Raw genomic sequence first — 17700 nt, forward strand, 5'->3', positions numbered from 1 at the left:
GAACACTGTAATGTTACACTCCTTGGCCTAGCTAAGGTGCAAAAACTGCCAAATGGTCTGTGAGCAGACCTTTCAGACCCTGTCACCTTAGGTCTGAACATAACAAGCAGGGGACGCAGGAGCTGGAGAATGCTATCAATCTGTACCTGTCCCAAAGCAGACAATCTGGAATGGCTACTGGAGGCACCAGCTCACGACAGGTCGCCACAAGCCAGTCAGCTCCATCCTCTAACAGGACAGATCATGCATCTCCTCATCAGAGCTGCAGGGAGGTGTGACAGACAAGAACTGATACTCCAGCAGTGGTCCACTACTGCCATACCCGCTACTACCTTTCCCTGGGGAGGGAGCTCTGTGTCAGCTGATGACATGTTCTATGTCAGCTGAAAGAGATGTATCCAGACGCCAGCTCGGCTAAAGCAAGGAAGTCACAGCACAGCTTGAATGTAAAAAAGCAGCACACAGGATGGGGGAGGACAGACAAAGCTACAAAGGAGGAACTGAGAAACATTGCCTGGGCATGTAGGAATGGAAATTATTGTCAAGGAAGGCAAAGATCAGATAGAGTTAAGACTTGCAAGGGATGTCAAGGGTACAAAGAAGAGCTTTTGCTGCTATATTAGTGGTAAAGGCTAACCAAGGAAAATGTGGGTCCATTGCTGAATGGGGCGGGTGATACAGTGCCAGCAGACACAGATCACAGCAGGTCCCCACGGCCTTCTTTGTTGTCACCAGCAAGTTCTGCCAGGCCTCTCCACTTAGTGACAGAGCTTAAGGAGGAGAGGGCCTACGAGCCAGAGATGTTTATATTAAAGCAGCAGGAAAAAAAACATTGCTTATTGATTCTGATTGCAAATGTGAACAATGAAAACATAATCCAAATTTAAGCAACACAGAAGAGAACTTCTTAGCCCTGAAACACTGGCAAGATCAAAAATTCCCTTTCTTTAATAATTTTTTAATTCCAGTGCCTACACTAACTTTCTCACTTTGGAGTAAAAGGAAAAAGAGATGACAAGTTTTGAAGCACTAAAAATCTAGGTCAGTTATCACTCATGCGAAGTAGTTATCCAAATACCATATGGACAGAAAAGGGCAATGGCAAAACTGATACCCTTTTCCCAAAAGGGATGGAGTATCTCTATTCTTTCTAAAGGCAGTAGTACAAGGCAGGTAAATCAGATCCAACCTCATTTGTTGAGCAAATTCAGCTATGTGAAAGATAACAGTGTCTGCTCCCTTTGTTTTACAACAGAGAATAAGACTTATTTGAATAGAAAAAAAAAAAGCCAGTTAATTTTTTTTATATACATGTAACATTCGGTGTGTGTATATACATCTACAGACACACAGAGACACATACTATACTATAGTTTATATGTATGTGTACACACTGATTATTTAAGAATAATTTTCTTCTTTTCTTTTAATAATAGTAAGATTTAGCTGGACCTTTAAGAACTCCAGACTAACTTTAGAGTTGTTAATCTAAGATTACACACTGAAAACCCTGATACGTAGTGCAGCACTCAAACAACATGTAGCAAGAATTTACCCATACTTTCAAAGAACCAGTAAGAGTCCCCTTTATATATAACAATTAAATGATTGATTCATGGGTTCACTTTTCAGTGCAGTTCCCTCTTTTAGATTCTGCTTATTATTTTCTATACAATAGATGATCCCCCCAGGCTTTGACTGGGTAAGTAACCTACGACAGCGAGGGGTAGCGAGGGGTGGGGGGGGGGGGGGGTGGGGAATGCACTAAAGGGCATCCTGATCTCCAGATGTGACATACTGATGGATTCTGCATTATCACACATGGCAGGAACGCAGGAAATGCTGACTGCAAGAGGCCACAGAAAGAACAATGTGTGGTGTTAGATAAATGTCTCACACTGAGTATGCAGCTGAATATTAGGTCACCAAGCTTTACAAACCAAGCACAAGGCATCAGCAGACTTCTGTGATAATTAAACAAAAAGTCCTATTCATGTGCAAAACCAACTCTTTCGATCTTGCACCACAGGTGGCAGTGAACAACAAACTCTCATGTTCAGGATGCCTCTTCTATTGAGATGAGTTCAGTCTACCCATTCTGCTGTTTTATTAAGAAACTCTTGGGATTCCCCTCAGACAAAGCCAATCTTTTCTTTCCACAATGCCTGTGAATCTTGTGAAACTCAGAGACCTGGATAACTCCCCTTTTTCCTACTTTATATTTTCTTACCTTTGCTACAGAAAAAAATCCATTTTACAACAATTCTCCCTGTCCACAAGAGGCACTGATTCCATTCACCAAGGTCTTCTCTAATGACAATGGCAGATATCTTTCTCCTGTCTTGAAAATGTTACGTGGACATTAAGCCCTACCTTTCAGCTGAGGAAGAAACTACTTTGCTCCAGAAATAAGATGGCTAGACATGCCTCCCCCATTCAGCTTCCTAGCTCTTGTTAACTTACAAAGAGGCAGACTTACCAAAGCAGTACTGAGCTTGCAGCTCTACATACAGTTTATCATACTTAACAACGATACCACAGGGCTATTTATTGTGCCTCAGAAAAAAATCATTAAAATCTCCAAATTAATGGAAAGCAAGAATGAGAATAAAAAAACCCTCTACTGGACTACCTTCCTATAACAATCTGTATTTCCACAGATGGATCAGTGTAATCCTGAATGTACAAACGGGGGGACAGCCCTGTAGAAAGGGATCTGGGGGTCATGCTGGATGTTGAGCTCAATGAGTCAGCAATGTGCCCTGGTGGCCAAAATGGCCAATCGTATCCTGGGGATATCGTATCCCGCATTAAGCACAACCAGTACAGCCAACTGGTTGAAAGAAGTGATTGTCCCACTATACTCAGCACTGGTGCGGCCTCACCCCCAGTACTGTGTGAAGTTTTGGGCTCCACAATACAAGAAGGATATAAAAATATTAGAATGTGTCCAAAGGAGGGCAATAAAGATTGTGAAAGGATGTGACTTGTGAGGAGCAGACGAGTATGTTAGGGTTGTTTAGCTTAGAGGACACTGATGGGTGACCTCATTGCTGTCTACAACTTCCTCATGAGGGGGGCAGAAAGGATGGTGCTGACCTCTAGTGCCTGGTGATAGGGTGTGAGGGAATGGCTTAAAGCTGCATCAGGGAAGTTCAGATTGGGTATTAGGAAAAGTTCTTCAGTGAGAGGGTGGTCAAGCACTGGAACAAGTTCCCCAGGGAAGCGGTCATGGCCCCAAGCCTGCTGGTGTTCAAGAAGTATTTGGACAACACTCTTAGACATACAGTTTAACGTTTAGATTGCCCTGTGTAGAGTCAGGAGTTGGACTCGATGACTCTCATGGATCCCTTCCAACTGAGAATATTCCATTCTTTGATTCTATGATCTCAGATCCCAACAGCTCAACTAAAATGCAGGCTTCATTAGTGCTTTGACATCCATAGTTTTTCCTAATTAAATTGCATGGAAAAGAAACGGAGGTTAAACAACATACAGAGCCACGTCCAGGTCTCTGTTTTGCTGAGGTAAATCTAGAACAGATGTGAACACAGAAGTTTAAATAGTCAATAATTTTTACTCACTCGGCAATCGCGCTGTAGTGTTTTCATTAGTGCGCTGTGTGTTTCAGAGTCAAAATACAACCCTTCATGCATGTCTTGCAAGAAATCCAAGTCTTTGAATGTAGGGTTGGACTTCTCCCTCTCTTTTCTTGATGCTCTCCGTTTGTATGTGGAGCCTTTCAAGTCATATGTGAAATGCATTTTCAAGGCTCGTGGCAAAATATTGTTCATTACAACAATTCTAATATTAATGCCTCCTGACTGAACACAGTACAGCCCATAAAACTTGGGTAGAAGAGTTCTTGGATTCTGGTTCAGATTCTAAAACAAAAGAGATATTGTTAAATACGTCTATTTTCAATAAACTTCCATGGTTAAGAAAGTTTTTTTTAATACCAAAGGATATTAAGAAACATCAAGAAAACTGTGCATGTTTTCTTATTCAGTATAGCTTCTTTGACCAGTTGATTTTCTTTGTGGGTCTGTATTTCAGAAAGCTAGCATAAACACTGCCTTTTTGCCAGGAACTTACATAGGCCAAGAGCAGAGCAGTGACTGCATTTATGCCAGGTTTCTCTTTCTCGTATCCCATGAAAGAGCAGACTAGGCCAAACCTAAAAGCATCCCAAAGATTTAATTTATTTACTCTGACCTGAACAACCTTTGCATTCCACCTGCTGGAAGGAGTTTGGGTCAAATGTAGTTCTCACTACCTTGACTTAAATTCTGAAAATCAGAACCCCTGTCTCCATGAGGCTTTTCACATCGAGGGTTAGTGCCAAATGACGAAGTTGTCTCCACAGGGGTGTGAGGTCATAACAGAACCACAACTGACCATCAGAAAAGTGTGAAATAATCCAAATTCCAAAACAGGCAAAAAATTAACTAGGAGAGGATAAGAGAGGTGAGAGCAGAAATCCTCCCTCTGAATACAACTGCTCTCAGTTTTTGGCACGAAGAAGCAAGAAGAGGAAAAACTACTTCAAGTCTCACATGATTACTAAATCACAACATACAACTATGGGAAGAAAGTATTTTCATAGGAAATAATCACAGTGATTAAAGTTTTACACTTTGGAAACCCTATCATATGGTATCAGTGAGAATAAAGTTCCCAGAAACAAAGCAAAGTGGCCTTATATTTACTTGTAATAACTCAAACTTATGCTGAGCTGATTATCATGATTAGAAACAACAAAAAAAAGTTGCTGCCACCTTTGCTCTTTTTGATGCTGTTAGTGCGTAACCTTTTTTAAACAAACAGTGAATCCACATTACCTTAGTGTAATAATTACAATATTCCTCATTTTTTGTACAAGTGAGAGGGTAACTTTTCAAGTGTTTACTTAAGAAAGCAAAGAAAAGAAAGTCAGTCAAAAGTCTAATACTCCAAAGTCCTGCATACCACCCAGAAGAATTTCTGTTCATAGGCATGAGTGGGGTTTTTTTTTGTTGTTGTTGTTTTTGCTTGTTTGTTTTTTAAAAAAAAGGATAATTAAGTTTCCCTTTCTGATGACTGACACACATGAAACAATACAAGTGGCTTAGCATTAGCCCTCAAAAATATCCATTTAAAAATTAAGTTTTGAACAAATTTTATGGATAAAAGTATTTTTTACGTGATTGTTTTAATACATGAGAAATGGAAATTAGAAGTAGTCCAGAAACAGAAGTGAAACTGACCGATCTAGTTTCTTTGTCCACTCTGAGTGAAATGCAGAGGGTAGACAAACACAAAATGGAAAAAAAAGGCTGAATTAGAAATTTAGAAACCTTTTTTTGTTACTAGCTTATTAGAAGCAAAGTTTGGTATCAAATCAGAAGATGACATTCAGCTTCATCTTGAATGCTAGAAAACCAGCAATTATTATCTTAAATATATTCTTGATTTATATCTATTCTTTCTGATGGGTATGTGGGGTACAAAGTAGAATGACAGGTAAAAAAAGTCAAAAATCTTATTAAAAATACGGATAAAGCCAATGAAAGATTAAAAGACAACAAATGAAACAATCTTCAGAAGTGTGACATGAAACAGGAAAAATACAGGCAAAATACAGTCTTCAATTACTTACCATATAATAACCTGGCAAGAGCTTCTGAAGAAACTCAGCCTCTTTGTGTTGAACTGTTTTGATGATAAACTCGTCATCACTAGTTACAAAAAATAAGGACCCACTGGCACCTGGGTTGGATAATTCAATTAAAGGCTCATTGCAGATTGAGTACTGGAAGAGACAAAAATTGTTTTTCACTGCCAATGCATGCATTACTCAAACACAAGTTTAATACAAAGAACTGAAGGTTCAAATAGGCACAGGCGAATCATGGAGTTTATTCTTTGGTCTTCAACTGCAGCAACTCTACTACTGTACAGCAAGCTGGGTAACAGTAATTTGGCTAAGATTTGGCAGGGCAGTTGTTACACTCCACTCTGCCCAGAACACGCTGCACAACCGTGGAAGAGCAGTTGGCAGTCGAGTGTACGGTCCCTCTTAATTTCCCACTGCACCAGCTGAACTTTCCCTGGAGTGAAGGGAGTGGTTGAGGTGGAGAGAGCCCATCCCTACACTGACAGCGTTGCAAATTCTTGAGTCAGAAGCACTGTCACTGCGACTGTTTGTTTTTCACAGCCATTTATGAAACAGGTACAGGAAGATGTTAGACAAACACACTGGCAGTAGAAATTTCTCACTATAGACAAATAGGTAAGTCCTCTTCTGTGAAATTGGGATTGAAACCATTAGAAGAATAATCTCGGTAGAGCTGCTAATGTAGTTTTGTGATTGAAAACTGCTTGAAACAGAAAAACTAAACACCAGTGAGTAGGAAAATTTGGAGGACCTTTATTTTGGATGCTTAGACGGGCTTCCTCTTTCACAGGGAGACAGTAATAATTACGATCACATTAAGGAGGAGAAAGACACCAAGGAGTATTCCTTACTACTAGAATACACAGAGGCTAATGTACATTTATTAAATCTTCATTAATTCACACTTCATGCTTCATTTAAACTAAATGGAGAGGAGACATTAAGCTTAAAAACATAGGAAAATCTGGTTATAGATTTGAGGCCACACCTCGAATACTGTGTTCAGTTTTGGGCCCCTCATTACAAGCAGGACATTGAGGTACTGGAGCGTGTCCAGAGAAGGGCGACGAAGCTGGTGAGGGGTCTGGAGCACAAGTCTTATGAGGAGCGGCTGAGGGAACTGGGGTTGTTTAGTCTGGAGAAGAGGAGGCTGAGGGGAGACCTCATCGCTCTCTACAAATTACCTGAAAGGGGGTTGCAGAGAAGTGGGTGTTGGCCTCTTCTCCCAAGTGACAAGTGACAGGACTAGAGGAAATGGCCTCAAGTTGCACCAGGGGAGGTTTAGGCTGGATCTTAGGAAAAATTTCTTTACTGAGAGAGTGGTGAGACACTGGAATAAGATGCCCAGAGAAGTGATGGAGTCACCATCCCTGGAGGTGTTCAAGGAACGTGTGGACGAGGCATTGTGGGAGATGGTTTAATGGGCATAGTGGTGTTACTTAATGGTTGGACTTGATGATCTTACAGGTCTTTTCCAACCATTGTGATTCTGTGATATTAAACTCAAGAGCTTGTTTAAAATACCATGTCATTAAACTTTCATTCACACCCTCTTTTCATTTGTTATATTTCATAAATGTTACACACTTGGAGACTTACTGTACACTCCAATATTTTAAGGCTTCAGTCTTTGAGAGAAACAAAACTACACAGCATGTGAATTGTGAGTAGTGTAAGCACCAAGGAATTATTCTTAGCAGTGCACTATGTCTTCTCAGAACAAAAGGAATAACTATTTCAGTAACAAATACTTCGTTTATTGGGTCATTGCCTGAGGTGAGTTGAGCGATTCCACAAGAAAAAACAGTTTTGTTTATTGAAAACAGCTTTCATTAAATTCAACTGGAGTCTTGCCATTGATTTCAGCAGGTGGTGATAGCAAAGAAAAGTGATACAAGAAAATCTAATAAATATGTTCTTTTGTGAGCACTTGAACTAAAGAAGCATGCTTCCTATGGACTCAAACCATTCCCGTTTTGCATTTTCTTACCCTGGCTCCAGCTGAGGCTTTTCCCATTTTTAAGAGACTTTTGAATGCTATAAAAATGTTTCCTGTTTCTCCAGTTCACTCAGTTCCAATTAATACAACAGACCTTTCTTACTAATCCTATAGTTGCAATTGTCTACAGATAGAACAGCAATACTGGTATGTAACACTACAGACCTTCAGAGCATATCAGCAGTTGTATTGCAACCCCTGCATTTTTCTTGCCAAAACATATAAAGCTTCATGAGTAATTGTCATTGTTGTAAGCATTTAAAACCAATTATCCTAAACATTAAAGCTCAATAAAACAGTATAGTATAAGCACAAGTTATTAACCCACACTGTGTGTTGGTAATATTACAGTTGAATTCATTCCTGTAAAATATAAGTCTACCAACCAAGTGCTGCTATACACAGAGCTCAGCTAATTTTGACTGGACACTTACGAAAGCCAAATCAAAACTGAAAAGCAAGAAAATCCCTGAGCACCTGACAATTAAGTACTTTATGATCAAGAAGCTTCCCTGCAAAACACCAGTACTCCATGAGGTTTCCACTGACAATTTAATTCTACCAGCTGTTCAAATGTATTTACCCTCGTTATCCAGTCTGACTCCTACAGTGCATTACTGCTCAACCTCCTTGGAAAAAGTGAAACTGTAATCTTTGGGCTTTGTCATTGCAAATTAACAGCGTAAACTGACATTTGCTTGCTGCAGTTTATCCTCTTTTTACTTCACTTCCCTTCCCCTTCAGCCACAGTTGCACCATCACTTGGCATACTGTTACAGTAAAGTGTTTTAGATACTGAATTGGAATTGCGGTCACTACATCCAGATTTCACAGAAACAAGAGGGATTGTTCAGCCAGAACCCTAACACATGCTATTGGGAGCAAACTCTTAACCAGATATTTTGGTCATCACCAACTGGGAAAAGGATCCCAAACTAAAAATAGTTTTGTTTTATGATCATAGTACCCCTCTGATCACATCTGCCTCTGGACCGCAAGGGACTGCAACCTGCTCTGATTGCAAAGTGATGCCCATTTAGAATCAGAGACAACAGAAATGGATTCTACCATGCTTGCAGGGCAAGTATAACCCTAACAGAGGCATGCATCAGTTACAACACACGCTGAAATTCCAACTGTATTTCACAAAAATACCTGTTTGTTGAAGGAAATCTGCTTTTGCATTTTCAAGAAAAGAAGATGCACTTAATCTTGAAACTAGTTTTTCTAGTTGCCCCTTTTCCTTGGAAACATACCACTAGTGTCTTTTGCTGTGCCAAGAGGAAAAAGAATCTGCAACAAGTTGCCTTTAGGGGGAATTTCCCTCAGGGATTAGTCATTTTGTAGCTGAACTGAGCGTCACAAACCTCTTATCAACAGCAAACAGTCTTTCTATCATCTTTAATTTATGCTACCACAAATGCTTCCTTAGATGGAATAGAAGCTGCAGATGACAATAGCTTTACTCTAGGAAGTACAGTCTTTTTAGCAGCTAGCAACAGAGCCCACCTACTTTGTCTTTCGCCAAGTCCATAGAAGGAGATAGATAAACAACATATTACATAATGACACCTTTATAAAACTCCAACCGGACTGCACTTCCCTGCTACTAACATCTGTAATTCAAAGGAATGATCTGTTTTTATATATAACTATTGTCATGAGGGCTAGTAATACAAAATCCATACATAGTACTAAATAACTGAAATCAGACACGCACATTCAAGCTAAATAAAAGCAAAACCAGCTAAGTTTTGCTTTTAGGCTCATGGTCCAAGAAGGAAAAAAACCCTTATAACACACGTGAACACAAAAGTCAGTGAAGTAATATATTAAGTAATGTTTCAGCACCCTTTAATCAATTTTTCTTTTTTACTCATTCAAGCTCTTTCAAATTCTTTTGGTTTTAAAGAAACAGTTATCAATAATGGAACAAAAAGATCTACAGACTCATTCAAAATAAGTTAACAATAAAACTCTGATGTATAAAATTTCTAATTTGTACTGGGACTCTGATTTTTTGGGTGGACCAGCATGCGACAAACTAGACATGAGGCAAACATCTAGAAAACAATCCAGCTCTTTGCTTTCACACTACCCTTCCAAAAGCAGAACTACAGGACAAGAAAAATAGTGGATCCTCGTCCCTGGCAGTGTACAAAGTGGTTCTACCAAGTAAAGCCTGCTTTTATGATGATAGCAAATGCATCACTTTTCTCTCACGTAAACAGTTGAATACTAAGAAGGAATAAGTCTTCAAGCTATAAAATACAGAGAACAAAGGAGATACTCTAAAATCCTTTTTTAGCCTGCTACCCACTTTTCTTAAGGCTAGATGGGAACATTTGCAGACAAACACTTACTTAATGAAGTGAATAAATTACACAAATAACACAAGAGCACTTTATTAGAATTTGTAGAAGCCTGATTATACTATAATATAATTATACTATAATATGTAGAAGCCTGACTATACTGATAATACTGATTATAACTTCTCTACAAACAATGACCTGAATGAGCAGTAATACTGAAGTTACTCTAGTCAATTAACAAGGCAGGTTTTTACAAGGAATAGTGTCAAAGATGAAGATTTAAAATTTTCATAAAACACTAAAAACATTCAACAACATAAACCACTCCACACACAAAATTTACTACCCGTTTGGGCACCATCAAAACATCCTCTTCTGTCACTATGAAACTAGTATACATTATAATAATTTGTAACTCAAAGGAAAACTGCAAGCTCTTACCAAGTAATCATCAGGCTTGATACCAAAAAGTTCTCTGAAATAGCGGAAGGCAAGAGGTGCATACGTCTTAAATCTGAAGTCAGGGTAATGATGAGCAGGGGTGAGATTGCTCCCTTCACTGAAAATAAAAACAAAAAATAAACAAACCCAATCATTACTGAAGAATTTTTAGCAACTTCCTTCTTGCAGCTAGTTTTACTGTAAAGCTGCCTAACTCAACCATTGGCCTTCTGAGACAAGAGTCATAAATGCAGATAAACCTCCCTATGACCATTAATCAGTGTAATAGAAATGTCTGTGAGAGGCAGAATACTGCCAGCAAATTCCTTCTTCCATCTTAAAGGAAATGACTATTTTCACTACTCATATCCATTTGCGTAAATATTGGATTTAAACTAATGCTACAGTTTCTGCCACCCCTCCAAGGTAAGTCAGTCTAATAGCTTACTAACGCAGGAAGAGTCACCCCCACCTCATGTAAGCTCTTGCAAAAAGTTTGGAAGTCAACGCAGCAAAGCAACTTCATACTAGCTTGGTGACCTGAATTGGTTTGCAGGGGAGTCAGATAGATACTAAGGAGAGCACAACACACAGGGCAGAACCATGCAGCCAGAGCAGTGGGACGGAAGCAGGACTACATATGTTTTCTGGCACCAGCCAACATTGATTGGCTCAGCTTTATGTATGAAACAGCATTCACAGCATTAGTCTCTTCTGCAGGCTAACTGCAGTTATGGTATCTCTTTCTTTCTTCCTAGTACAGTTCAGAATTGGGAAGTCACTCTGTCTTTGCTGACCTTAAAGTGGTTTTCTGTTTGTCTGCCTGTCATGTCATGTATTTTAACCCACCTCAATCTAAACCAGCACTAGCTTACGTGCTCAGTTGGTTAAATAGGAACACAGCGTACGGACACTTTGGGGAATTCTGGAAAATGGTATGCAATTATATGCAAGATACAGATTCAAACTAGAAGAGGCACAGACAAAGACTAGTAGGGTAACCAGCCTGGAAGTCAGTCTTTCTTAAAGAAAAAAAAAATATCACTGTAGCCTCCTTAGCTCTTTTCCTTGTTTTATATTTACCATTTCACTGTATTTTTAGGTTGCAGTTGTATGAGTGTTGAGATAAATACTACGTGGTTTCAACTAAAGGAAAAGATCAGCAGCAAAATGCTGCCAGAATTAAAACCAAAACCATATAAAACCTGCTTGTGGATTCATTTATGATGAAAACTAAAAGAAGGCTTTTAAGCAGAAGAGTAAAGTTCTACACTATAATTTCAACACAAACAAGAACAGCTTTCCTCCGAGTCATTTGGTAAATCAATGAGTACAAAATCCAAGACTTGACACAGTGGCCAAAATCAGCTCTTCCAGCACTTTTTTACTCGTTTACCCTAACTAAATTATTCAGAAATCCAGCATGTACCTCTACACTTGGCAATAAGAATATCCAAAGTATACAAAGAAGAAAAAGAAAAAAAAAAGCTAGGATTTCACACAGATATGAAAAGGAATAAACTCTAAGCAACATTCCTGCAAACACTAAATTAAATAGCATGAAAATATTTAAGAGCTTTGATCCTGTCATATGAACTTGTCACCTTCCATTAATAAAATGTGATGACAGAAGTCTACCCAACCCACCTAGCTTCCCCTGCATGCATACTGCCAAAACCCAACAGAACTGAGCTGCTGCTAATTAAACAGGGTGAGCTGGACAGCAAGCTTTCTCAGGTTCCAGAAATGCATATACGTTAGACTCTTGAATAGGAAATGAAAGGAGGGAAAAAACAACCTGATTTCTGTCTGGAAATCACAAATAAAAAGATGGTTGTGGATCACCAAGGATACATACAAAGACATTAGAGTACTGCTGCTTCTTGGAGTGCTAAACCATATAGTTAACAGCTAGTGAAGGCTGCCTAGTCCTAATGAACTCATCTGATCACTTTCTAGTCTACTGTATCACAACTTCAAGGTATTAAAATCAAATCCACATATACTTTATTGTTCCATTATATAGTAATAAAAATGGAAATCAGTAGGATACTAGGCTGAAGATGGTAGTTTTTCTTTACAGTTAAGATTGTCTGCTGCTTTTTCTTATAAGGTCTTTCAGCTGCGCAGAACACTGTCAGTCTTGTCTGATGTTAAGTTTTATATAGCTGGATGCATCTCACTGAATTTTTGTGCAGTATGAGGATGCTGCAGGGGTAATCTATAGCTACACTGGGAACCTGGGGGCATACTTCTAAATGCATTTAGTTGTTGTAAAGATGCAGACAAGAATACAACAGAGTGTTGTCTGCTGAATCACCATATCATTGTCAGGGAAGACTACTCATCTAAACTTTATAAAAAAAGTCCTGCCTTTCAGTACATAAATACCTTTATAAATCTGCTTCCTGCATTGTAACTCAAAAGCTATACCAGAACATGTACTCTTGTTGGAACTTCACCAGGCTGAAATGAAGGCAGGAGGTGTGGTATGATAATACCATGGGTCTAAGCCATTTCATAAGTGCATATGGAGTAAAATGACCAATACTGGGTCTGCAGGTGGACAGTAATGCATAGTAAGTGGAGATTTATTCCAGAATAATTGCAAAACAGAGCTATTACTTCAGAACAGCACCTACACAGAGGGCAATTCCATGTATTTAGAGCACATGAACTTACTTTATTACAGATATGACAGTCAATTTCACTATGCAGAGAAGTTTCCTTATTCTTTGTAAAATAATTTTTTAAAAATTCCTTTTACTAAAGGTCTGCAGAGCTCTTTATCATACCCTACCACTTCTGTTAAAAATATCATTACTTTCAGCTTCGTTGCTTAATAGAATAGTTTACAGGATCCCAACAGTAAGCTCTTCTGTGATGCAAGAAGCAAGCTTGACACAAAGTTAAGATTTCTTGGTTATGCCTCTGCAAAAAAGTTTGTAACGTTTTCTTCTTGCTACTTTTAACAGAAAAAGCACCCTCACTTCCAGTAATTTCTTACAGTAATAGAAAACCTTCGAATTCCTTGTAGCTGAGTATGTCCTTGCTCTCTTACCTGAAAAGGACAGTGTCCACTGTACAGAATGCTTGATGTAAATACATCTCTACATTATTTAGACATGAAATTATTCAGCTTCCACTCTATTACTCTTGAGAGAATGTATTTTGTGGTTTCTGCCACATTTTCTTGGTGCATTTTACAAGTGCATTTCACTCCGGCTGGATTAAAGTATATGTGCAAAGCACTACATATAACAATTTTTAATCAGGCTAGGGAGTTTCACGGGCACGATTATGTCTTTGAACAAGAAAAATACCTGTGATCTGTTGACAAAAAACTTAATATGCAAAATGGAGGTTTGGACATATATAGGCTTTGGAAAGATTAGGAAGCAATTGTAACTTACAAGGTATTTTAACAACCTTAGCTGTAAGACCATACAAAAGCAAAAGATTGGAAGGTAGAAAAAAAAAGAGAGATTAAGCTTATTATGCAAATTTACTTTAATACTTAAATTTTAGATTTTTTTTTTTTTAAATCAAGCACACCTAGAAATGACAGTATGTGCATCTTAACCTGTCTCTTAGTAAATGCTGAGGGTTGATTTAAAGTGTAGGTGGTACAATATCAAACTAAAAATGAACTAAAACTATTTATATTTTTAATGGCTAACCCTGTGGCTTGCAAAAATTTTGCTAAACAAGACACCCAGATAAGTTTCTTGGCAGCTTTTCTTTATTATGGCCTCACCCTAGTAGGATGTACGGGAGATAGCACAACTATCTGAAGGGGCAGAGAAGGCTAACTGCATCTCTTGGTAGCAAGCCCTCATTGCAGAGCAGTGAAATACGCTCTGATGTAGCTGTTAACAAAAGCAATAGTCACGCTGTAGTCATGGGCCCATGTATACCCTTCTTGTATGTATTGTAAAAAGAGTGAAGAGGGGGAACACCTCAGTTCTCTCATGTGAAAGCAACTCTTTTTTAAATTTTAAAATCAAAATAAACCCTCTCAAATTAAATGCTCCCAATATTAAAAACTAAGAGTTTCCAATCTCAGTTTCACTGTTATTGGATAAAGTTGCTCTTTTACAATACATCGAAATGTGTTTAAACTCTACAAACTGTATCCAAGAAATACATATTGACAGATCAGGTAGTGCTTTGGTGTATTCATTTCATGAAAGCAACTGTTTCCCACATGGATGGAAGCAGGCATTATGGCTACTTGTACAAATAGGCGTGTGTTTGGTTTTTTCATACTGTGGGATAAAGTCCAGTGGTAATATCCTTGTTTCTCACTGTATGTTCTCCTATACTTCCAGTTACTACATGCTATCCTAAGCAGTCCCCTGTAAGGCAGCACTGAAATACAACTGTGAATAGCAAGTATCCTCAAAACAAGTCAAGCCAATCATATCTATGTAACAGCTAAATACACAAAAATTTTCTTATGATGATGATATGACTATTTCACAACCAACTGGAGATGCCATTAAGCAAGGGATCTCAAGAGTACTTGAAAAAGAGTTTGAGTATGTCTACATAACCACACAAGTATCCAGGATATCACAGATTTACCAAGAATTTGACAGTAACAGAAGTAGCTAAGACCAGTAATTCATAAAGAACATGGTTTTGCTTTTGTTGCCACAGTATCCCCATTTCGAATACTGTTTGTTTTGCAAACAGAAACTACTTCCTCCTATTTGTGCTACCACTCCACTCACAAACCATAAAAAGTGTGTCAGAGCTTAGGTCATCCTGTGCATCTCTGCAACCGAAGCACCAAAGAAGAGCAGCAGCGCTTTATCAAAGGCTTCAGACCACTTTCTTATCTGTCTCATGAAACTGCCCAACTGGAAACAAATACAGTGGCATAAGTTACACAACAACTAAGCGTTAGTGTGAACATTTGGGTACTATTCACACCAAGCCTGCAGAGCATTCTATACTTCTTTAATTACAAAGACACTACTTAGCCCATCAGGTAACCTAAGGTACAGGTTTGATACAAAGTTATTTCCAAGTGCAAGTGTCAGTTTTCCGCATTTTTCAAAAACATACCAGAAAACAGTACTTTTCAGTTTTAGATGTAGCGTAAAACCCAGACTGGTTAAAATATGTCCAAGGTTTTACTTTTCTTAGTACCTTTGACTACTTATTTGGGCTGTCATCCAAATGCTATCAGAATACAATGTTAAGCTTTTGACATTAAATAGCAGAAAGCACTGAATAATCTTTCATCAGCAACACAAGAAAGCAATTTGTAATTGAACCAGTTCGGTGTACAGATGACAGCAGCTGCAGGGTGCATACAGGTCAACAGCATCTAACAGACTTAGTAGTTAAACTAGAAACTATAGCAAGTGTTCTCAATATGCAGGGTCTAGACCCTTAAAATAAGGTGTATTAGCAAGGGAAGTGCACAAGACTGATTAACAGCTTGCTACAAAAAGGTCAAACCCACAGCTGTGCTTAGCAGCAGCATCCATCTAAGAAAACAGAGATGGAGCCTGAAACATACTGCCTTGCTCCAAATGCTCTGTGTTTCTGAAGTTGCATGCAACTGATTAGTCAAAGCTACCTGACAGAATGGAGCAGTTTCTGTTCCACCTTTCAAACACCACCATAGAAAATGTGCCTACTTAGTACGTGTCTGCTGGAAGAGCTTAGGAAGCTGCCCACATTGCCAACTCCCAGGCAGCTGCATGGCCCCATGGCCCAGCAACCAACTTGAGCCACCACTGCCTCACACAGCTAGGGTTATTAGCTCAGCAATGAGCCTTTCTAACCATGGCCACATTACTTGGAGCCAGCTCCACACTTGAATCAAATAGCTGTCAAAACAGTTCTGTAGCCACAGTACACAAATGACTGATCTGGAGACAAAATGTGCCACCAAGAAATGAACTGGTTCCAACCAAGGAAAGCAGGGGCACAGAGCATAACGCAGGAAGGGGAGAATATGCCCTGCACAGCTGAGTCACAGGACAGAGTGTAGAGAGCACAGGCAGAATGCACAACCTTCCCACTGAACCCTCCAGCCACTGCTGCAGCAGCACCAGGTAAGCAACTCCATTGCTGGATTTCCAAAGCAGTGTTTAAAAGCCAGAAGAGAGGTTACTTGAAGTAGTTCCCCCTACGGTTTCACCCTATTCGGGGAGCTGCAGACCGCATTTTTTTCTCAGTCCAAGGAGCACATTTGCATAGTGCCATTTAAACTCAATCTGGACAGTGATTCTCAATGAACTCCTTCATAGCAGCCCCTAGCAATACCTCACTCAGTTCCCAAAAGCAACATGTTATAAACTCCTGGCCATCTGGAAGAAAAACGGATGAAGGGGATGCCACCATGCGAAGCAGAAAGCGACAAAGGCACTTTTCCACCCCCTCCACCACTACAGTGTACAAATGAAAGGAAGCACCTTTGCAATTCAAATCCACCCACTGTCCAGAGATAGCTGTACTTCACAAAAAGTCACTTCCTGAAATAAACATCTAAATGAATCTGGGCTAAACTCTGATCAATTTAACCCACTTACAAAGTAACTCTGGACCAGGCATAACCTGCAATCCATGGAGTTACTCCTGATTTACATCAGTAGCTCCCACAATAAGCAGGGTAGTTATGTTCAGGTCTGAATTGACCATATTTTTTCCCTGGTATTTGTCTCCCTCATTCATGAATCCTGAACACCACTGGAAGTGTTTTGCTATGGTTATGGAAGCTGAGGTACAGGCGGTGCTGAGGGGGCTGAGAGAGATGCAGAAAATATTTATCTTCTGCAACTGATAAAATTTATAAACAACTGTTGACTATTTTCCCCTAACAGTAAAAGGGCACAGGCAGCACTATTTTGCTCGCTGGCACACAGGCTGCTGTTCCATCGCACTTCTACCAGCTCAGGTCTATTTTATCACTGCCACAGTAACAGTGCTCCTGTCGCTGTCAAAGTAGCAGGTGTGCCTATGACTCTGCAAAACAGCTCTCCTCTCACCTGGCTGCTAGACCTGGACGAGGCGAGGTGGACACAGGGAAAACATGGGAGGAAGGTGGAGCAGGACAGCTTGCGAAGAGGCAGGTTGCTGTAAACTGACCACAATGAAAGGGAAGTTCAGCTAATAGCCCGCTTGGAGTTGCAGCTGAATTATGCATACCCAAAGCAAGTGGAAAAATGCTGCTCCTTGCTTGGTAAGCGCCTGCTTTCAGCACCACACTCGCTGCACTGTCAGGTACTCCCCCAGCTACGGACATCTGGCAAAAAGCTGACTTAACCTCG

The 17700-nt window shown here is 39.5% G+C and overlaps 1 protein-coding gene across 1 annotated transcript in view; it reads right to left on the bottom strand.

The window, feature by feature from the left end:
* The window catches only part of PIP5K1B (phosphatidylinositol-4-phosphate 5-kinase type 1 beta), an 80458-nt gene that overhangs the window by 41813 nt on the left and 20945 nt on the right, over nucleotides 1-17700 (bottom strand). The window contains exons 4-6 of the mRNA XM_059833589.1: nucleotides 10412-10529; nucleotides 5639-5791; nucleotides 3585-3884 (exon numbers count right to left, since the gene is read on the bottom strand). Of these exons, the coding sequence (XP_059689572.1) occupies nucleotides 3585-3884; nucleotides 5639-5791; nucleotides 10412-10529 (571 nt within the window). The remainder of the gene's footprint in view (nucleotides 1-3584; nucleotides 3885-5638; nucleotides 5792-10411; nucleotides 10530-17700) is intronic.

Source organism: Gavia stellata, chromosome Z (genome assembly GCF_030936135.1).
Source record: "Gavia stellata isolate bGavSte3 chromosome Z, bGavSte3.hap2, whole genome shotgun sequence".
NCBI classification, from domain to species: domain Eukaryota; kingdom Metazoa; phylum Chordata; class Aves; order Gaviiformes; family Gaviidae; genus Gavia; species Gavia stellata.